Source organism: Engystomops pustulosus, chromosome 7, assembly GCF_040894005.1.
Source record: "Engystomops pustulosus chromosome 7, aEngPut4.maternal, whole genome shotgun sequence".
NCBI lineage: Eukaryota > Metazoa > Chordata > Amphibia > Anura > Leptodactylidae > Engystomops > Engystomops pustulosus.
Window position 1 is genome coordinate 79,294,849 of NC_092417.1, and position 22,911 is coordinate 79,317,759.

At 45.5% G+C, this 22,911-nt stretch overlaps 1 protein-coding gene across 1 annotated transcript in view; it reads left to right on the top strand.

Annotated features, from left to right (window-relative positions):
• LOC140070481 (uncharacterized) overlaps positions 1–22,911 on the top strand; it is a 35,503-nt gene that overhangs the window by 6,455 nt on the left and 6,137 nt on the right. The window contains exons 2-10 of the mRNA XM_072117047.1: positions 6,571–6,705; positions 10,023–10,147; positions 10,429–10,497; positions 10,597–10,710; positions 10,840–10,952; positions 11,028–11,083; positions 11,238–11,290; positions 20,888–21,015; positions 22,486–22,661. Coding sequence (XP_071973148.1) covers positions 6,571–6,705; positions 10,023–10,147; positions 10,429–10,497; positions 10,597–10,710; positions 10,840–10,952; positions 11,028–11,083; positions 11,238–11,290; positions 20,888–21,015; positions 22,486–22,661 — 969 coding nt within the window. The remainder of the gene's footprint in view (positions 1–6,570; positions 6,706–10,022; positions 10,148–10,428; positions 10,498–10,596; positions 10,711–10,839; positions 10,953–11,027; positions 11,084–11,237; positions 11,291–20,887; positions 21,016–22,485; positions 22,662–22,911) is intronic.

Here is a 22,911-nt window from a genome sequence, read left to right on the forward strand (position 1 = left end):
CCTCCACCTCCTCCGATATGCGCTGAGAAACAGTCCTGAGGGTGCTTTGGCTATCAACAAGGGAATATTCTTCCCCCGTCTCTTGTGACGAGCGCAAAGCTTCCGACTTCATGCTGACCAGAGAGTTTTTCAACAGGCCAAGCAGCGGGATGGTGAGGCTGATGATGGCGGCATCGCCACTGACCATCTGTGTTGACTCCTCAAAGTTACTCAGCACCTGACAGATATCAGACATCCACGTCCACTCCTCATTGTAGACTTGAGGAAGCTGACTGACCTGACTACCAGTTCTGGTGGAAGTTGACATCTGGCAGTCTACAATCGCTCTGCGCTGCTGGTAAACTCTGGATAACATGGTCAGTGTTGAATTCCACCTCGTGGGCACGTCGCACAACAGTCGGTGAGCGGGCAGTTGGAGGCGGCGCTGCGCTGCCCTGAGAGTGGCAGCATCTGGGCTGGACTTCCTGAAATGCGCACAGATGCGGCGCACCTTCGTGAGCAAATCAGACAGATTGGGGTATGTCTTGAGGAAACGCTGAACTATCAGATTTAACACATGGGCCAGGCATGGCACATGTGTCAGTCTGCCGAGTTGCAGAGCCGCCACCAGGTTACGGCCGTTGTCACACACAACCATTCCCGGCTTGAGGTTCAGCGGTGCCAGCCACAGATCAGTCTGCGCCGTGATGCCCTGTAATAGGTCTTGGGCGGTGTGCCTTTTGTCGCCTAGGCTCAGCAGTTTGAGCACCGCCTGCTGTCGCTTAGCGACGGCACTGCTGCTGTGCCTAGAGCTACCGACTGATGGCGCCGTGCCCACGGATGGTAGTTCGGAGGAGGAGGTGGAGGAGGGGTGGGAGGAGGAGGAGGCATAGTAGGCCTGAAACACCTGGACCGAGGTAGGCCCCGCAATCCTCGGCGTCGGCAGTATATGAGCAGCCCCAGGGTCAGACTCGGTCCCAGCCTCCACCAAGTTAACCCAATGTGCCGTCAGCGATATATAGTGGCCCTGCCCGGCAGCACTCGTCCACGTGTCCGTGGTCAGGTGGACCTTGTCAGAAACGGCGTTGGTCAGGGCACGGATGATGTTGTCTGACACGTGCTGGTGCAGGGCTGGGACGGCACATCGGGAAAAGTAGTGGCGGCTGGGGACCGAATACCGAGGGGCGGCCGCCGCCATGAGGTTGCGAAAGGCCTCGGTCTCTACTAGCCTATAGGGCAGCATCTCCAGGCTAAGCAATCTGGAGATGTGCACATTAAGGGCTTGGGCGTGCGGGTGGGTTGCACTATATTTGCGTTTCCGCTCCAGCGTCTGGGGTATGGAGAGCTGAACGCTGGTGGATGCTGTGGAGGATCGTGGAGGCGACGATGGGATTTTTGTGGCAGGGTCCTGGGCAGGGGGCTGACTAGCAGCTGACACAGGGGAAGGAGCAGTGGTGTGCACGGCCGGAGGTGAACGGGCTTGTTGCCACTGAGTGGGGTGTTTAGCATTCATATGCCTGCGCATACTGGTGGTAGTTAAGCTAGTAGTGGTGGAACCCCTGCTGAGCCTGGTTTGGCAAATGTTGCACACCACAGTCCGTCGGTCATCCGGTGTTTCCTTAAAGAACCTCCAGACTTCTGAAGATCTAGCCCTCGCCGCAAGAGCCCTCGCCACGGGAGCTTCACTAGTTGACACATTTGGCGCTGATGCACCAGCTCTGGCCCTGCCTCTCCGTCTGGCCCCACCACTGCCTCTTCCAACCTGTTCTGGTCGAGGACTCTCCTCCGTCTCAGAAGCACTGTGTTCACCCGGCCTCTCAACCCAGCTTGGGTCTGTCACCTCATCATCCTCCGATCCCTCAGTCTGCTCCCCCCTCGGACTTCCTGCCCTGACAACAACTTCCCCACTGTCTGACAACCGTGTCTCCTCATCGTCGGACACCTCTTTACACACTTCCACTACGTCAAGAAGGTCATCATCACCCACAGACTGTGACTGGTGGAAAACCTGGGCATCGGAAAATTGCTCAGCAGCAACCGGACAAGTGGTTTGTGACTGTGGGAAGGGTCCAGAAAACAGTTCCTCAGAGTATGCCGGTTCAAATGCCAAATTTTCCTGAGAGGGGGCAGACTGGGGGGGAGGAGGCTGAGGTGCAGGAGCTGGAGGAGTGGCGATTTCGGTGACATGGGTGGACTGCGTGGAAGACTGACTGGTGGTGGACAAATTGCTCGAAGCATTGTCAGCAATCCACGACATCACCTGTTCGCACTGTTCTGGCCTCAACAGTGCTCTACCACGAGTCCCAGTAACTTCAGACATGAACCTAGGGAGTGTAGCTCTGCGGCGTTCCCCTGCTCCCTCATCAGCAGGTGGTGTCTCACCCCGCCCAGGACCACGGCCTCTGACCCCTGCAGTAGTTGGACGCCCACGTCCCCGCCCTCGTCCTCTACCCCTAGCCCTCGGGTTAAACATTTTTAAAATGAGAGTTATAACTTTATTTTTTTTTTAACTTTTTTTTGTTTTTTTTTGTGTTTTTTGTTTTTTTTTGTGGTTTTTGTTTTTTTTTGTGGTTTTTGTTTTTTTTTGAGTTTTTAAAACCAAACAATGCTATCCTATTGCTATGGCTATTTTCTAGCCAAGTATCAAAGCACACTACTATGCCAGATGAGATGACACTGAGTTAGTGCCTAATTGAAATCCAACCCCTACTAAATTTTCCCACTTCGGTCTTTGCTATGGATATGTGCGTCACTAAGCGCAGAACACAGCGGTCGCAAGTCTCACTACAAATTGCTCAGAATTGGCTAGTACATGCACTGCAGAAAGTACAGCCACCAGCAGATCAACCAGAAATCAAATATATAGAACGCTACTGTAGGCGTAAGTAAGCTCTTTGTATTCTCCTATGGCTATTTTCTAGCCAAGTATCAAAGCACACTACTATGCCAGATGAGATGACACTGAGTTAGTGCCTAATTGAAATCCAACCCCTACTAAATTTTCCCACTTCGGTCTTTGCTATGGATATGTGCGTCACTAAGCGCAGAACACAGCGGTCGCAAGTCTCACTACAAATTGCTCAGAATTGGCTAGTACATGCACTGCAGAAAGTACAGCCACCAGCAGATCAACCAGAAATCAAATATATAGAACGCTACTGTAGGCGTAAGTAAGCTCTTTGTATTCTCCTATGGCTATTTTCAAGCCAAGTATCAAAGCACACTACTATGCCAGATGAGATGACACTGAGTTAGTGCCTAATTGAAATCCAACCCCTACTAAATTTTCCCACTTCGGTCTTTGCTATGGATATGTGCGTCACTAAGCGCAGAACACAGCGGTCGCAAGTCTCACTACAAATTGCTCAGAATTGGCTAGTACATGCACTGCAGAAAGTACAGCCACCAGCAGATCAACCAGAAATCAAATATATAGAACGCTACTGTAGGCGTAAGTAAGCTCTTTGTATTCTCCTATGGCTATTTTCTAGCCAAGTATCAAAGCACACTACTATGCCAGATGAGATGACACTGAGTTAGTGCCTAATTGAAATCCAACCCCTACTAAATTTTCCCACTTCGGTCTTTGCTATGGATATGTGTGCCACTAAGAGCTAAACACAACGGTAGCAAGTCCCCCTGCTAATTCCTCACAAAATGGTACTAGATGCAAATTAAAATAAAAAAAGTAGAACGTTATTGTAGCCCTAAGAAGGGCTGTTGGGTTCTTTGAGAATCACTCCTGCCTAACAGTAAGCTAATAGAACACCCTAACGCTTTCCCTGACCAGCAGCAGCTCTCTCCCTAGCGGCATCCAGACACAGAATGATCCGAGCAGCGCGGGCAGCGGCTAGTCTATCCCAGGGTCACCTGATCTGGCCAGCCAACCACTGCTATCGACGTGTAAGGGTACCACGTCATGCTGGGTGGAGTGCAGAGTCTCCTGGCTTGTGATTGGCTCTGTTTCTGGCCGCCAAAAAGCAAAACGGCGGGAGCTGCCATTTTCTCGAGCGGGCGAAGTATTCGTCCGAGCAACGAGCAGTTTCGAGTACCCTAATGCTCGACCGAGCATCAAGCTCGGACGAGCATGTTCGCTCATCTTTAATGATAAGCCTTGGTCGGTCAGTGAATCAAGAAACATGCAGTGTCCTGTTTCACAGAGCGACAGCAATGCAGAGGATGGGACCTATAGCGATATATGAGACATGGAGCTCCTTCTTCAAGAAGATTTATTGCTCTGGGCTCCACATTAGATCCCTGTTATAGTGTCATAATTTTATTTTTCTTTGCATAAAATTTTTTCCCAAGTAAATAATAAGACAATATCATGAGAATGATGTAGCCAAAAAGCATGAGAATTTATTTAAGTCACCCATATTAGTTCAGCAGCGGCTCAAATACTTCTTCTCCAGAAAACCTCAGTTTTGGCATGCATTTATCATCTCTGAAGGTCTTAGGCATTGAATTGCATTTAAAATCTGTGTACAATGTGTTAACATTATGGGAGATTTATTAATCTGTCTACGACAGAATTCCATCATGGTTTGCACTAAATAAGTATCTGCACCACATTTATAAAGGGTTTTCAGACCGTTTTATGTCTCTCCAACAACTAGCTCGACAAAAGGGGCGTGACCTAAGAAAAAGGGGGCATAGCTTTGTGCCAAAAAAGTCTGTGCACTAGAAATACTGCTGACCCAACAGAATTGTATACTAACTTTCTGGCGTAAAGTAAGCCAGACTTATATGAATCTGGTGCAGAATAAGACTGTCTAATCTAACTCTGGACTGTCTAACCTTAGGACAATTTTTATAAATCTGCCCCATTGATTATGTTTAGTTTACATTAACAGTGCATTTAGCGTAAATACAATGTAAACACAATGTAAACACAATGTTATTGGATTGTAAACACATTTCAAGCGCAATGGCCCACATTTATTAAAGCCTTTGTGCCAGTTTTATGGCAGACTTTGCACTAGAAAGAACGTCCAAGCTGCTTGTACATGTATTTAAGCAGTGTCTCAGCTGCACTATGCCCGCGGCAACACAAACATGTATTTAAGAAGTGTCTCAGCTGTACTATGCCCGACGCAACACATATTTCTGCACATAAAGGGGCATTCCGGTGTAGACTTGGACTGTGCGCCACTCTGCCGAAGCAGTGCAGGGGGCCCTAAATTCATTAAGAATGTGCGCCACATTTCATGAATCGGTTGCACTTCTTTTAAAAAATGTTGGTTAATGTGTTAATGTGGCTTAGGGTCCGCATCTTACAGGGGTATTACCACAAAAATAAGATTCTTAAATATACTCAGGATAACATAATAACATATTCTCTAATTCACTGTTATTAACAAAAATACAGCATTTCACAGGTATAATTCCAACCTGTCTCTATCAGTCTTAGTGTACACAATTTCTGTTTCTCCTGGACCCGATTATGGATCTTCTGACTTTAGGGTTGGGAAGACATATTGTTCTCCTGTCCGACGCTGCACTGAGCTGTTCTATGCCTCCAGCCCCCACCCATGCATTCCAAGCCGAGTTCACACAGAGAATTCCTGCCAGCAAGCCACATTGCGAGGAGAGCTACAAGATATAGGTAGATAAGGTCGTTATCTAGGGGAGGGGAGGGAGGCACATCATATCTGACAGTGTGTGTGTGTAGCTGAGATGTAGTAGAGCTGAGAATGTTATATGCATCTCATCGATCTCATCATCTAATCTCAGATTTGTCTCATCTCTTTTGCTATGTGTCAGTTACTAGCACAATGTTCAGAAGCTAAATGAAAGTGTATATAAACCTGGATTCTGATAATCTTACCACATTGTCACCTCACAGAACTAGATCGATCATAACGGTGCACATTCACTAAGGGCTTTGTACCAGTTTTCCGGTGGACTTTGCATGTTCTTTCTAGTGCAAACTGCTTGCACAGGTATTTAAAAAGTGTCTGCAACACATGTGCCGCACGCAACTGTTTTGTGGTGCAGCTGCACTAGTCTTCATGCAGCAAAAATTAGGGGGCGTTTCGGTGCTCAGTCAGACTGTGTGCCAGATTTAATATGCAAGTCTGACAGAAGTGTGTCACACGCCCCATGATAAAGATGGACCAGAAAAAAAGTGGTGCACTCTGTCTGGCCGGTTCAGGGAGCGCCATATTCATGAACGGGCGCCAGAAATCATGAATTGCCACACCCTGCATTATACACAGGTAAGCCACACTGAGTGATAGAATCTAAAAAAGCAATAAAACTGAGTAAAATTGTAAAGTAAGGAGTTAAAAATTATCTTTATTGTGTAAACATCACTAGGAGGTTCAAATTTGAGAACTTTCTTTCATGGGCAAACCCTTTTAAAGGTGAATTTGCAGTTTAGAAATCCTCTCTGTGGCTGGGCCTATACACCTCTGTAAATAATATATTCACTATAATACTGCATCCTATGTCAAAGCGTACTTTTACTATACTAGGGTCTCTTAAAAGCAAGAATATGCCTTATATACTGCTCCCCTTATGTTTGACAAAAAAATCTCTATATCGCCTATATATACATATATATTTACAATATTGTTCCTTCCCTTACAGGCTATAGATTCTGTTTACTTTACCGCCTTTACAAAAGTTGATAAAAGTTTTATCATCACTCGCATTGCCAGGAGATCAGAAAACAGATGTGAAGTTTGGCTGTTTATGAGGTTGGATGGAGTTGGGGATTTTGAGGTAATACTATAATGGTTTGTAATATTTCTGCATATTTAAACTAAGCTGTAGAATAAATATTTGAAGTTAAGCTGTACAATTAATATTTGAAGTTCTTCAGTCATTGCGTTACTACAACTCCCAGCTTAAGCAATGAATGGCGATCTGGATAGGTTCTGTTGTCTTACTGCAGAAGTTATGATATAGGTACAGTGGGGAAAATTAGTATTTAATACATTTCTGAGTTTGCAAATTCTTCCACCTATAAAACACGCAGGCATAAATAGGTCATGTAAACCCGTTTCAAGCATTATTTATTTTTACTTTTGTTCAAGGGAAAGGGCGGTGGTTTAAAGGAAATCTATCATCAAAATCAAGCATGATAAACCAGGGACACTTACTCATAGATCCAAGTACTGTGGCAATATTCTTATAATTGTTAATCAATTATATCAATGCCATCCTTCTTAGATCAACTTTTGAAATGATGCTAATGAGTCTGAAGGTCTCATTTGCATAATTTAAATTGTTGATTTTTGAAAAAAGAAGGCCATGCTGCAGGAGCAAATATAAGCAGATTATCATGCTTGATTTTGAAGGTAAAGTTCTTTATTTTTATAAACGTTTTATTTTAATCTTTGTTTTGTTGTTGTGAGGGGACGATGATGGTGAGCCGATTTTCAGCTGTCAACAAGAAGCACATGTGCTTCATTAACTAAAGATTGAAATTATTTTTTCTGACTTAAAGAGAACCTGTCACCAGATTTTGACCACCCTGACTAGCAAAGCCCGCTGATAAAGTGTCCTCCCCACATCACCTAAAATTAACTGCCAGTGGGGCTCTGTACCTTAATTACAGATGTTTTTCAGATATGCAAATTAGCTTTTGTGACTCATGTCTGGTATCTGTGACTCTTCAGCATGGGAAAAAAAGGAAGAGGTTGCTCCAGTAAGTGAGGTAAAATCAAATAGTTTATTCCATATAGATGTTTAAAAACATGAGAAAAAAGTGCACATGAATCAAAAAAGGTTGACGTGTTTCGGACGGACAACCGTCCTTAGTCGTAACCCACGACTAAGGATGGTTGTCTGTCCAAAACGCGTCAACTTTTTTTGATTCATGTGCACTTTTTTCTCATGTTTTTAAACATCTATATGGAATAAACTATTTGATTTTACCTCACTTGCTGGAGCAACCTCTTCCTTTTTTTCCCATGCTGGATATCTCACCTGATGCAACTCAGTGCCTCCTGCTCCTTGCAAGATCTCTCATTTCTCTGCCCCACGCCATCATCCAGACTTGGCGAGCTGTATCCGTTTTTTCTTACTTCATTAACTTTTGCTATCTGTGACTCTTCTCTCTCTCAGGCTGGCAGTGACTGACAGCTCTATGTCTCTTCAAATCCCTGCTCTGCCTCTTTGTACTTAGGGACCGTCTGCAAATATTCAACTACAGACATATAAAGCTCTATGTACAGATGGGAAATATTGGGGCACATTTACTTACCTGGCCAACTGTGCGGCGATTCACAAAGATTGTGCGCCCGATGTGTCGCTTCCCCACTCAGGTCCGCCGGAGTTCACCATCTTCTTCCTGTTGTATTTAAGTGTATTGGTTACAACAGAATTTGAATATTAATTCCCGCGCTCAGTCTGAATCAGTCAGATTGTCCGATGGCTGCCCCCCCATTTCTGTTGCATGAAAGACGGCACCTATACACCAAAATCCGATTGCGTGCAACACAATCCCCTTCTTAATAGCTGTCTCAGCGGCGCAAATCCCGAAAATTTCCAAAATCCACCGAAAGTGTGGTCCATGGACCCTTAGTAAATAATTAGTAAACCTTTAGTAAATAATTGTGTCAATTTTTTTACATGGTGCCTTGTGTTACATTCATGACATTTGACCAGGGTGACATCATTGCAGGTCCTTAAGCCTTCTAAGAATAGCAAACTGTACACCGTGTCTGTGATTACATGGACTCACAGCAGCCTCCAGGAAGGATGGAAAGGATTAAAAGTCCATGGAGGCTGCTGTAACTTCATGCGGTCAGATACATACATGGGTACATTTTGCTATTATTAAGAGGCTAAAGGACCTGAGATGATGTCACTCTGGTCACATGACATGAACTGTTACCAGTAAGGAGGCATAAGGCATGGGGAGTATTAGATGGGAGGGGCCAGATGAGAAGGACACCCCCCCCCTTTGATACCAGGTAATATAAGATAAAAGGTGATTTATGTGGATGTAAGCGAAACAATTTTTAGCTAAAAGAAGGGTGTCAGTTATTAGAGCTCTATAAGAACCTGTCACTGGCTATATATGTGCAAATGTGGTGACAGGTTCCCTTTAAGTAGCGGAGCAAAGGTCCCTCTAAGCCTATGTCTGTATTCATTCTGGTGGGAGCTACCCAGCAGCATGAATGGTAAATGAAGATGAAAAATAAATGTAGTTTTCCTTTAAGACTCAGCCCCACTTTTTGTATGTGACATTTGTTGCTTTGTATAGTTATATTTTGAACACTTTCACTTACCACAATGATTTTGTGACAGTTTTTTTGTGACATGTTTATATATCATTTAAAATAAAAGAGCGTTTTCTGGATTTTCAAGGAAATTTCAGAAGCAATTTTTTGGGGATTATTTTTGTTTTTCATAAACTTTGCTGGGGTTATCCTCTATCTGAAAGGACAGCAAAGGACCCGCTGTTTGTGTCATAGTGTTTCACTTTGATATTGCCAGTGTGAACAGTGGTTTATGCTTTCTGGCTACCATGATTGTAAGTCTCCTGCTGCTCTGGTGCTTCAGTAATTATCCTGCGATGATTGACAAGTATTTCTCTCCAATCAAGTTCCCGACCTGAACCATAATTCTATTATAAGCTCTTCAGGTCAGTACTTTGTGTCCTCTATATACCCAGTTATAGTGAGCTCTTGGTATCCTGTTTTTCCTGTACGCTGTGTTCTGGTATATTTCCTTCTGACTTGCAATTTCGTACTACATTTGCCCTTTTTGTTGTGAACTGGGTCTGGAGACTTTTCTTCTGTTTCTGTTTCTGTATCGTCTTGTCTCTGTCTTCATGTTTTGCATTTTGGAAGAGATTGTTGACTTGTAGTCCTCTGCAGCCTAGGAAAGACGAAGCAATCAGGCAGGGAAAGCTGGGAAGGGGGTGTAGTCTAACTGTCTCTGTCACCTTGCCCTACACCACCACAAACTTTACTACATATTTTAAAAGTATACTTTTTGCATTTACTCTAAAATGTAAAAATATGGCATTGTATCTACATTGTTTGTTGCAGGAACCGTGACCATCTGTAACTTTTTTTTTCCTGTAGCATCCTGAACACCCCACCACCATAATGCCAGCAGAGGCAAATGATAGCTGGAGTGCAGGGGGTCTTACAATGACATGCGTGCAGCCATACCAGAAATGGAGGATTTCTTTTGATGGTCTCTTGAGGTAGATGTCACTTTCTTGGCACTCTTATATGGCAGTCAAGGACACTCAGATATGTGGAAAAACAGGAAAACCAAGTACGACACCTAGTGTTGTAAATAATGTATTTTATTATATTTTATGACCTTGCCTCCTGATAATAATTAGATGACATTGCAGATCCTGCCATATGATAATGATTTTTAATATATATTCACATCTCAACATCACATTTCCCCCTAAAATGCCTGCTTTAATAATAAATAATTTTCTGATGATACTTTCCCTTCTAATGTCATTTTCAGGAAGGGACCTTTCCGACATGGTGACAGTGAAGTTGGTGGTGAGAACCTGCACGTAAAGTTTACATTGTTGTGCGTGAAATATTTGTCGTAACTGTTGAAAACAGTTCATATACACATCATATCCTGTGGTTATAGTAATGTTTCAATGCATTGGTGTCTCCTCCACAGGTGGACAGCCACCACCAAGGTGTTTGACTTTGATCATGACTTCCATCCTGGCACAGCTGCAGATGCAATGGCATTGGAACCACTAACTTTGGAATTTTTATCCACAGTAAAAAAGTAAGATGCATGGAGGAATGTAACTAAAATTATTGTCATTGAATTCCAACTTTAGGGTGATGTTGGCACAAAAACTGTAGGATTGTTGGCATTTATTGCTGTTTTCGGTTCCTTATTGTGTCTATGCAGGTCTAAAAATGAGCATTGTCGCTATGAACAGTGGGGGAGTGTCCAGGCTGAGGTGTCAACTAGAGGTGTAGAGCAACAGATGCACTTAAGTGGGATCCGCAGTCATTCTTACGGTATATCCATCACAATCATCCTGTGTATAGAGTTTTTACAGATTATGTCATGACACAGCTCATTCTCTTCTGCAGGCATCAGAAACTGGGCAGATTTCCACAGATATGTAATGTTTTTAATGCATTTTGAGGTAAGTGTGATCACATTTCCTTGGAGGTAGGGTATTGATGGACGGAGCTGCTGTGGTTCCACACTGCAATGTAAATCACCAGAAAGAAAAAAATCCCAACAATAGTGAAATGTAGGGGAAATTGACTGAAATAGTGTTTTTCCCTATTTTCTAGAGTGGGATGTCTGTGCACCTCAACATAGTCAGTCTCCCCAAAGCCACCAGGCAGTAAGTATTGATGGCAGATCATCAATCACATTGTAAATGTCCTAAATGGCAATAAAATTTATAACGTTTGGCAAAAATACAATCCGGGCACATCAATTTCTCACCGAGAATACACTAGAAATTAACACTTTCAAGGTTGCGTTCACACGCTGTGTTTACATTGTATTTCCATTCAGATTTACTGTTTTCATTGTATTGATATTACGTTAACAGTTCTATAACATAAAAGCAATGGAAACACAATGGAAAGTCTATCTACAAAAAATGTCTGTCATCCCTCTGGCTCAGCGTGTATCTCAGGTAGTGGTTCCCTTTATTGTGAGCATTTATTTGTTTGGATTTTGTAAGCTTTATTTATATATTCATCTTAGTCCTAAATTACTTTAGATCTTGTTACTATTTTGTACTTTTTTACAGCTACATTTTCTAGCTTGGTAAGGTATTGATATTAAGTGCTTAACGCCATGGGGCGATATAGATCATCCTAATTAGCAGGATGTTGCTGCATTAGGACAATCTATATCGTCCTGCTGATCGCACTGGCACTGCCAGTGTGCCAGCGCGATCTGCAGCAGCGGACCGGCTGTTACACACAGCCCTGTCCTTGTTACAGATAGATTACTCCTTCATGCACCATTGCGGGAGCTAAGGTGAGAGACAGGGGAAACACGGTTCCCTCTGTCACTCCCCCTATCCCCTGCTTCAAGATTGTGTGGTTCCAGGGGGTTTCCATGGCAGCTGGAGGTCAAATAAAGACCTCTGTGAGTGCCAATTCAAGACTGGGTCTAATCGGCAAACTGTCAGTAAAACACTGACATACACAATACAGTGCAGTAGAGAAGTATTGCATTGTATTATATGAGGGGTCAAGGTATCCCCAGTGTAAGTCTACTAGCGAGACAGTAAAAAAAAGTTAAAGTTTTTAAAAAATAAATAAATAAAAAATAAACATGTACAAAAATCATCCATTTCCCTATATATAATTATATTTTATGCTAAAAAATAAAATACCCCCCCCCCCCCCCACACACACACACACACACACACAAAATTGGTATTGTCACATCCATAGCAACCTTGGCCAAGCAGGTATTATATTATTAAACCCATAATGTGAGGGCAATTATATTTTACGGCCCTTACTGAAAAAGCTAACTCCATTATTTTTCTACAAGCAGAAAGCATTTGAATTAGTAAGTCAATCGGCCAAGCTATTGGACACACAGTCAAAAAAGCTCTTCCTATCCTATGCCTGCGGTCACTGACGGGAGGAACATTAAAAACACAGAGATCTATTGTACAGGGCCGGCTCCAGGTTTTAGTGGGCCCCTGGGCGACAGAGCTCTAGTGGGCCCCATTATGGGCTGCCTTCCAGTAGTCACATTGCCCCCCCCTCCGCCGCGTGGACACTGCCCCTCATCCCCATGTACACATCTCCCCCTCCTGTATACACACTGCCCCCCTCCCCCTGTATACACACTGCCCCCCTCCTCCTGAATACACACTGCCCCCCTCCCCCTGTATAATACACACTGCCCCCCTCCCCCTGTATAATACACACTGCCCCCCTCCTCCTGTATACACACTGCCCCCCCTCCCCCTGTATACACACTGCCCCCCCTCCCCCTGTATACACACTGCCCCCCTACCCCTGTATACACACTGCCCCCCCTCCTCCTGTATACACACTGCCCCCTCCCCCTGTATACACACGGCCCCCCTCCCCCTTTATATACACTGCCCCCCCTCCTGTATACACACTTCCCCCCTCCTGTATACACACTGCCCCCCCTGTATACACACTGCCCCCCTCCTCCTGTATACACACTGCCCCCCCCATCTACCTGTATACACACTGCCCCCCTCCCCCTGTATACACACTGCCTCACCCCCTCCACCTCCTGTATACACACAGCCCTCCATGTTCTCCCCCTTCTCTGGCCCTTGTTATGTCTCTCCCCCCTCACCTCACAGATGCAGGCCTGAGTGGGCCCCTCCAGTACCCTGGGCCCCCGGCACTTACCCGGGTTAGCCGGGTGCTGGCGCCGGGCCTGCTATAGTATATAGGTTTACACAATTCTACACTGATCTTTACTCTTCCACAGTTAATAAGTCACTAGAGGAAACACAGGTGCCTTTCCAGATGGCCTTTCCAAAGAAGTCTGTGATAGGTACAAGGAATTGCTACTTCCTAACCTGTACAGATGTATAATGCAGCCTTCTGAGAGGGGTTCGCTTCCCGATTCCCTGTTGGAGGCTGTAGTTTTACTCCTTTAACCTGAAAAAGACCGCCCAGACTATGGTTCTTACAGGTATATCGCCTTGCTGAACACGCATTATAAGCCACTTCTAGCAACAAGGGTGAACAAAGTAATTTTATCTCTCATACACCCGGACCAATCAGGATTTATGCCCAGCAGATCCACCATGGATAATATCCGGCGGGTCCAAGTTGTCCTCTCTCGTCGCTGCTCTTTGCATTGGTGATTGAGATCCTTGCAACAAAGCTTTGTAGGGATAATACATACACTGGCATATCCATAGGCCCCAGGGAGGACAGAGTGGGACTGTATTTAGATGACATGATATTGTTCCTCTTTAACCCCTACTCCTCCCTACCGAGAGCCATTCACATTATAGAAAAATTCAGCTCTTACTCAGGCCTCTAGGTGAACTGGATTAAATGCCACTGGGTCTTTCACCGTGACAAGGTCCCACACACATGTCAGGATTGAAGGTGGCCACCTCCCTTAAGTATCTAGGTATACTTATTTCTAAACTCCACCAACATTCACTGTCGCAGATTACTGACTCAATATTGACATTCGTCAGAACGAAACTTAAAACCTGGAAGTCTCTTCCACTTTCGACTGCAGGAAAAATAAACCTTGTTAAAATGATAGTACTCCCTAAGTGCTATCTTTAAAATTATTTAAAAAACTGCACTTCTGTACAGGCAGATTTGTGTGGGGGAACTCCAGGTCCAAACTCAGCCTAGCCACCCTGCAATGCCCCAAAACGCAGACTGGCATGGCTCTCCCAGACTCCTACCTATACTACGTAGCAGGGCAACTGCAATACATATCTCTTTGGGTAATGGGCAACCGACTTTCTAATTCAGTGCAGCATTTAAGTCACTTCTTACAACGACAGTTCTTATGGTTCTTACTAGAAGTTTCCCCTCACTTCACGTGCCCCATTCTGCCGCTATATAGAACGGCGCTGCTAGTATGGAAAGCAGCTAAATCCATCACACACTTCAATGATATAATAGCTGATATACCCATTTGCAGCACTACCTCAGCTGGAGGAAATGGAGGGGACACAAGGATGGCAGGATGCAGGTATCCGCCTGTTATCAGATATTTACACAGACAGGGTGCTAGCCTGTTATCAGATATTTACACAGACGGGGTGCTAGCCTGTTATCAGATATTTACACAGACTGGGTGCTAGCCTGTTATCAGATATTTACACAGACGGGGTGCAAGCCTCCTTCAGTGACCTACAGGGAAAATATTCCTTGGACAGACGCTGGTTTAACCGATACCCTTAGCTACGGCATACCCTGTCAGCATAATTCCCTAATGAAACCTCCCCCATATCTAAGTACCCAGTTATAGGTATATATAAAACGCAAGGGCCAAGAGTGTACACACATCTGATATCAAAGAGAGTTGAGCATACCCCACTACGGGCATTGAGTAAATGGAAACAACACATCCCTGCTCTTCAGGATGAGATGGATGAAGATATTCACACCTAAGTGGGACAATTTATTAGGGGTTTGATTGAATTAGGCACAGTCTGCAGATTTTTTTTTTACTTTTATTTTTTTTTCAAAACTAAAAGTCATCACAGGCACCGCACAAAATCCTGTTGTGTGCTGTCAGTGTAGGTTAGAAACTAGCCATACAAGAACCCAACAGGCCTTCTTAGGGCTACAATAGCGTTATATATTTTATTTTATTTTTTTTTGTGGTTGCTGTGTGATTTCTTCTGATCGTTTTGTTAAAATAAAAAAAATAAAAACACAAAAAAACCCACAAAAAACACCAAAAATAAAAAAAACACAAAAAAACCCACAAAAAAACCCACAAAAAAAATCTACAGATTACACTTTAATTTTGAAATGGTCGAACCCGAGGGCTAGGGGTAGGGGTAGAGGACGAGGGCGGGGGCGTCCAACTACTGCAGGGGTCAGAGGCCGTGGTCCTGGGCGGGGTGAGACACCACCTGCTGATGAGGGAGCAGGGGAACGCCGCAGAGCTACACTCCCTAGGTTCATGTCTTAAGTTACTGGGACTCGTGGTAGAGCACTGTTGAGGCCAGAACAGTGCGAACAGGTGATGTCGTGGATTGCGGACAATGCTTCTAGCCAATTGTCCACCAGTCAGTCAGTCTTCCACGCAGTCCACCCATGTCACCGAAATCAGCACTTCTCCAGCTCCTCCACCTCAGCCTCCTTCCCCCCAGTCTGCCCCCTCCCAGGAAAATTTGGCATTTGAACCGGCATACTCTGAGGAACTGTTTTCTGGACCCTTCCCAGAGTCACAAACCACTTGTCCGGTTGCCGCTGAGCTCTTTCCTGATGCCCAGGTTTTCCACCGGTCGCAGTCTGTGTTTGATGATGACATTGTTGACGTAGTGGAAGAAGTGTGTAAAGAGTTGTCGGACGATGAGGAGACACGGTTGTCAGACAGTGGTGAAGTTGTTGTCAGGACAGGAAGTCCGAGGGGGGAGCAGACTGAGGGATCGGAGGATGATGAGGTGACAGACCCAAGCTGGGTTGATAGGCCGGGTGAACACAGTGCTTCTGAGACTGAGGCGAGTCCTCGACGAGAACAGGTTGGAAGAGGCAGTGGTGGGGCCAGACAGAGAGGCAGGGCCAGAGCTGGTGCATCAGCGCCAAATGTTTCACGTAGTCAAGCTCCCGTGGCGAGGGCTAGATTTCGGAAGTCTGGAGGTTCTTTAAAGAAACACTGGATGACCGACAGACTGTGGTGTGCAACCTGTGCCACACCAGGATCAGCAGGGGTTCCACCACTACCAGCTTAACCACCACTAGTATGCGCACTCAATGGAACCAAGGCCGTTCACCTCGGGCCGGGCACACCACTGCTCCTTCCCCTGTGTCATCTGCTGCCTCTGCTATTCAGCCCCCTGCCCAGGATCCCGGCCCAAACACCTCCCGTGCGAAAACCACACCTTCGCCTCCACGATCCTCCACAGCATCCACCAATGTCTCCATGCACAGCGTTCAGCTGTCTATACCCCAGACGCTGGAGCGCAAGAGGAAATACAGTGCAACCCACCCACACGCCCAAGACCTCAACGTCCACATCTCCAAATTACTCAGCCTGGAGATGCTGCCCTATAGGCTGGTAGAGACCGAGGCCTTTCACAACCTCATGGCGGCGGCCGCCACTCGGTATTCGGTCCCCAGCCGTCACTACTTTTCCCGATGTGCCGTCCCAGCCCTGCACCAGCACGTGTCAGACGACATCATCTGTGCCCTGACCAACGCCGTTTCTGACAATGTCCACCTGACCATGGACACATGGACGAGTGCTGCTGGGCAGGGCCACTATATATCGCTGACGGCACATTGGGTTAACTTGGTGGAGGCTGGGACCAAGTCTGACCCTGGGGCTGGTCATATACTGCCGACGCCGAGGATTGTGGGGCCTACCTTGGTCCAGGTCTCTCCGGCCTACTATGCCTCCTCTTCCTCCTCCCACCCCTCCTCCACCTCCTCCTCCGAATTACCATCCGTGTGCATGGCGCCATCCGTCGGTAGCTCTAGGCACAGCAGCAGTGCCGGCGCTAAGCGACAGCAGTCGGTGCTCAAACTGCTGAGCCTAGGCGATAAAAGGCACACCGCCCAAGAGCTTCTACAGGGCATCACGGCGCAGACTGATCTGTGGCTGGCACCGCTGAACCTGAAGCCAGGCATGGTTGTGTGTGACAATGGCCGTAACCTGGTGGGGACACTGCAACTCGGCAGACTGACACATGTGCCATGCCTGGCCCATGTGTTAAATCTCATAGTTCAGCGGTTCCTCAAGACATACCCCAATCTGTCTGATTTGCTCACAAAGGTGCGCCCCATCTGTGCGCATTTCAGGAAGTCCAGCACAGATGCTGCCACTCTCAGGGCAGCGCAGCGCCGCCTCCAACTGCAAGCTCACCGACTGTTGTGCGACATGCCCACGAGGTGGAATTCAACATTCACCATGTTATCCAAAGTTTACCAGCAGTGCAGAGCGATTGTAGACTGCCATATGTCAACTTCCACCAGAACTGGTAGTCAGGTCAGTCAGCTTCCTCAAGTCTATAATGAGGAGGGGACGTGGATGTCTGATATTTGTCAGGTGCTGAGTAACTTTGAGGAGTCAACACAGATGGTCAGCGGCGATGCCGCCATCATCAGCCTCACCATCCCGCTGCTTGGCCTGTTGAAAAACTCTCTGGTCAGCATGAAGTCGGAAGCTTTGCGCTCGTAACAAGGGACGGGGGAAGAAGATTCCATTGTTGATTGGCAAAGCACCCTCAGGTCTGTTTCTCAGCGCATATCTGAGGAGGTGGAGGAGGATGAGGAGGAAGAGGAGGAGAATGTTGGCGAGACAGAAGAGGGGAGCATTACTCAGTCCTTCACTGTTGGAGGAGGAGGAAATGGACAGTCAGGCCAGTGAGGGGAGTGAATTCTTGCGCGTTGGGACTCTGGCGCATATGGCAGATTTCATGCTAAGCTGCCTATCCCGTGACCCTCGCGTTCAAAGAATTTATTCCAGCACCGATTACTGGGTATTCACTCTCCTTGACCCACAGTACAAGCAAAATCTTTCCACTCTCATCCCTGGAGAGGAAAGGAGTGTGAGAATGCATGAATACCAGCAGGCCCTGGTGCACAAGCTGAAACAGTATTTCCCTTCTGACAGCGCGAGCGGCAGTGGGCGTACTTCTGCGGGACAAGTAGCGAGGGAGAGTAGGCGAGCAGGCAGCTTGTCCAGCACTGGCAGGGGTACGCTTTACAAGGTCTTTGCCAGTTTTATGTCACCCCAGCAAGACACTGTCACCTGTCCCCAGTCTCGGCAGAGTAGGGCTGATCTTTACAGAAAGATGGTGAGGGAGTACGTAGCTGACCATACCATCGTCCTAAATGATCACACAGCTCCCTACAACTACTGGGTTTCAAAGCTGGACATGTGGCACGAACTGGCGCTGTACGCCTTGGAGGTTCTTGCCTGCCCTGCCGCTAGCGTGTTGTCTGAGCGGGTTTTTAGTGCAGCTGGTGGCATCATCACAGATAAGCGTACACGCCTGTCGACTGACAGCGCTGACAGGCTGAAGCTCATCAAGATGAATAAAGCCTGGATTTCTCAGGATTACCATTCTCCACCAGGTGAAAGAAGCTCAACATGAATAACCGCCATAACCAAGCCAATTACTTATAAGAACAGTACTACACTTGATCTTATACAAAAGGTTCTTAGAAGTGCTATTTGTAGCCCCTGCCTGCTTTGAAAATGATAATTTTTTCAAAGTAAACGCTTCTGGCCCCCAGGCCCATTTTGGGTGGGGAGAAGCCAAGAGGCAGGGGCTTCGACAGGAGAAAGCTCGCCTGGCAGCGGACCGCCAGCTCCATCCCAAGATCCAACTAACATAGTTTTAACTGCAGCACCTTTAATCTACTACTACTTTACTGCCTCCATACATCGTCCCCTTATCAAACGAGCTGTGTCAGGCAGAATTTTCGGGTGTTTCACCAGATACATAATGGAACTCATCCCATCTGTCGCCGCCGTGCTGGAGACCTGAACTTCCAATCACAGCAGCGCAATATGGATGCCCCATACTGTCGCTCTTAATCATGGAAGCATTTCCGAAAAAACTATTAAAAATAGAACCGCTATGCTATTCCATTATTCCTAGATGAAATATTCAAACAACCCCGCCTGCTTTGAAAATTATAATTTTTTCAAAGTAAACGCTTCTGGCCCCCAGGCCCATTTTGGGTGGGGAGGAGCCAAGAGACATGGGCTTGGACAGGCGAAAGCTCGCCTGGCAGCAGACCGCCAGCTCCATCCCAAGATTAGGCAGCCTCAGAGGCATCCATGCATACTGCCCCTACTGTTTCCTGTCCATTTCGCCTCCACGATCCTCCACAGCGTTCACCAATGTCTCCATGCGCAACTTTCAACTGTCTATACCCCAGACGCTGGAGTGCGAGAGGAAATACAGCACATCATCCCCTTATCAAACGAGCTGTGTCAGGCAGAATTTTCAGGTGTTTCACCAGATACATAATGGAGCTCGGCGCATCTGTCGCCGCCATGCTGGAGACCTGAAGTTGCAATCATAGCAGCGCAATATGGATGCCCCATACTGTCGCTCTTAATCATGGAAGTCGTCTCCATGGCTGCCTCCACATGTCGTCCCCTTATCAAACGAGCTGTGTCAGGCTCATTTTTCGGGTGTTTCACCAGATACGTTATGGAACTTGGTCACTATGTCACCACCATGCTGTGTTATCGACTAAATATACCGTCAACCTTTTGATCACATAGGAAATAATTTAGCGCCTCTTGCTCACCTCCTTTGGTTCCTCTCTGCCGCCTTAACCAGGCAAATTACTGATACATACAGTGCTACACGTTATCCTCGCCAAAAGGAATTTTTTAAATTTGTTTGAAGCCTGAGTCCATTTGGGGTATTTCGTCATGCCACTCTCTAGCCTGCCGCTGCCTCTGCTTGCCGTCTTCTATAGTGTCAGAGTCACTTATTGGATGTTTTAGATGCTATCTAGCCTCATTCGGTCACTCTGTCATGGCCATGCTGTTGCCCATAATTTTGGCATAATAGTGCGATTAAGCAGCCTCAGAGGCATCCATGCATGCTGCCCCTGCTGTTTCCTGTCCATTTCCGTGGTGTTTCCATCCTTTTCTGAGGTTCCCAGGTGTTTGGCCAAGCTTCCCTGTGCAGAGCCTTGGTCCCCTTGAAAAATGCTCGAGTCTCCCATTGACTTCAATGGGGTTCGTTATTCGAGACGAGCACTCGAGCATCGGGAAAAGTTCGTCTTGAATAACGAGTACCCGAGCATTTTAGTGCTCGCTCATCTCTAGTTGTAACAGTTATCAAAGGTGTCTGTAATGAAGGTTTATTGTTATTCCTGATTCTTATGACAATCCAACATTTTTAAATCCAATTGTCACAGAAACCAAACAAAAATTTGTCTGGAGCTACAATTCTAAAATATACAGTTCCGACTTACATACAAATTCAACTTAAGAACAAACCTACAGAACCTATCTTGTATGTAACCCGGGGACTTCCTGTATATATAATTCACATATAAAATCTATAAAAACATAACATACATACTTCTAAACACCCATTGGGTTAACATAGATTGTCAGATGTTCTCGTAGAGAGAGAAAACTCATAGAAACATAACACTTCTGTGAGTCTGGGTCCCAGAGTTTCTTAACACCTTTGGCACACTGATCTTTACATCCCCGTGTGTTTTTCCCTGTGGTCTTAGTACTACCGCATGTTGTGATTCATTATGCTCTACAGTTGATACTTTTGTCTCAGTTTCATTGTAGGTTATGTGTTCTTTCCCGATGGTAAGAAGGCAGGGGTTGAATGGTCTGATTCTCACCTTTCTAACCTGGCAGATGACCGTGACATTAAGGAGAATTATGATATCAGTTTCACTGCTGGTAAGTTTTGCCATACCAGCTAGTGTCCGCATACACTATAGTAATGAGCCACAATGTTTGAGTAGTGGTCATGGATAAATAGAAAATGTGGAATACCAAGGGGAACCGCCAGCTAGGTAATCTTTGTGTAGGCATCATTTAACCGGTTCGCGACCGCCCGCCATGTATTCACGGCGGCGGTCGCGTCGCGCTGCATGGAGAGGGCTCACGGGCTGAGCCCTCTCCATAGCCGGTAAGTCTTTGCTGCATATTGCAGCAAAGGCTTACCAGTAACACCCGCGATCGGTGCTAGCACCGATCACGGGTGTTTTCACAGCGTGGGCTGCCGGCAAAGCTGCCGGCAACCTCAAACAGATAGCGGCGCATGGGCGCCGCCATCTTACCTGGGATCGCCGCTCCCCATGACATCACCCGTCTCCATGGTAGCCTCGGGTCTTCCGAAGACCCGAGGCTATTTCGTTTTAACCCCTTCATTACAATGTGCTGATAGCACATTGTAATGAATGAGGAAGAAAATCCCCATATACTGCCATACTGTAGTATGGCAGTATATGATAGGATCGATCAGACAACCTAGGGTTAAAGTACCCTAGGGAGTCTGAAAAATAGTATAAATAAAAATAAAAAAAAGTTAAAAAAAAAAAATTATAATAAAAAAACCTAAAATTTCAAATCACCCCCCTTTACCTAGAACTGACATAAATATAAATAAAGAGTAAAAATCATAAACACATTAGGTATCGACGCGTCCGAAAATGCCCGATCTATCAAAATATGATAACGGTTTTTCAATGCGTTTAACCCCGTAACGGAAAATAGCGCCCAAAGTCGAAAATGGCACTTTTTTGCCATTTTGAAAAATCGAAAAAAATCTATAAAAAGTGATCAAAAGGTCGCACAGTCCTAAAAATTATATCATTAAAAATATTATCAAATTTCGCAAAAAATGAAACCACCCACAGCTCCGTACACCAAAGTATAAAAAAGTTATTAGCGCCAGAAGTTGGCAAAATCAAAAAAAAATTTTTTGTACAGGAGGTTTTAATTTTTGTAAATGTATGAAAACATTATAAAACCTATACAAATTTGGTATCCCCTTAATCATACCGACCCAAAGAATAAAGTAGACATGTCATTTGGGGCGCTCAGTGAAAGACGTAATATCCAAGCCCACAAGAAAATGGCGCAAATGCGTTTTTTCACCATTTTCATTGCATTTGGAATTTTTTTCCCGCTTCCGAGTACATGGCATGGAATATTTAATACCATCATTATGAAGTGCAATTTGTTACGCAGAAAACAAGCCATCACACAGCTCTTTACGTGTAAAAATAAAAAAAGTTATAGATTTTTGAAGGTGGGGAGTGAAAAATGGACATGAAAAAACAGGAAAGGGCCCGGTCCTTAACCGGTTAAAGAGTAATACCACAGTTTTTCTATTGTCTCATTCATAACATTATTTTATCCTAGGAGGTCAAACATTTGATGTTTCTGTGAATCTTGACTCCAAAAACAGCCCCCTTATTTACAATCCATCCTTAAACTCTACAATGAAGCCAACTGTCGGAATCACTCACGAATGCATTGCCACTTTCAGGATGGGCACGGGTGTTAAAGGTTGGGGCCTTGTTGAATTCTTCTATGGGGTAAGAGGATTTAAAGGGGGATATAAACTCCACCCTGTTCTGTAGTTTGTTTTTTATTGGCTGATGTATAAACATTTATATTTTAAAATAAATAAGCAAGACACTACTCCTCTCTGCCTTCTCCTACATTCTTTTTTGCTTGTCTTCCTTTTCTTTTTCTCCTCGGTTCACACTATAGTCAGAATTTCTGGATGATAAATAAACTGGACTGTCTGTTTTTAATGTGTATTATGACAAATGATAGATCTAT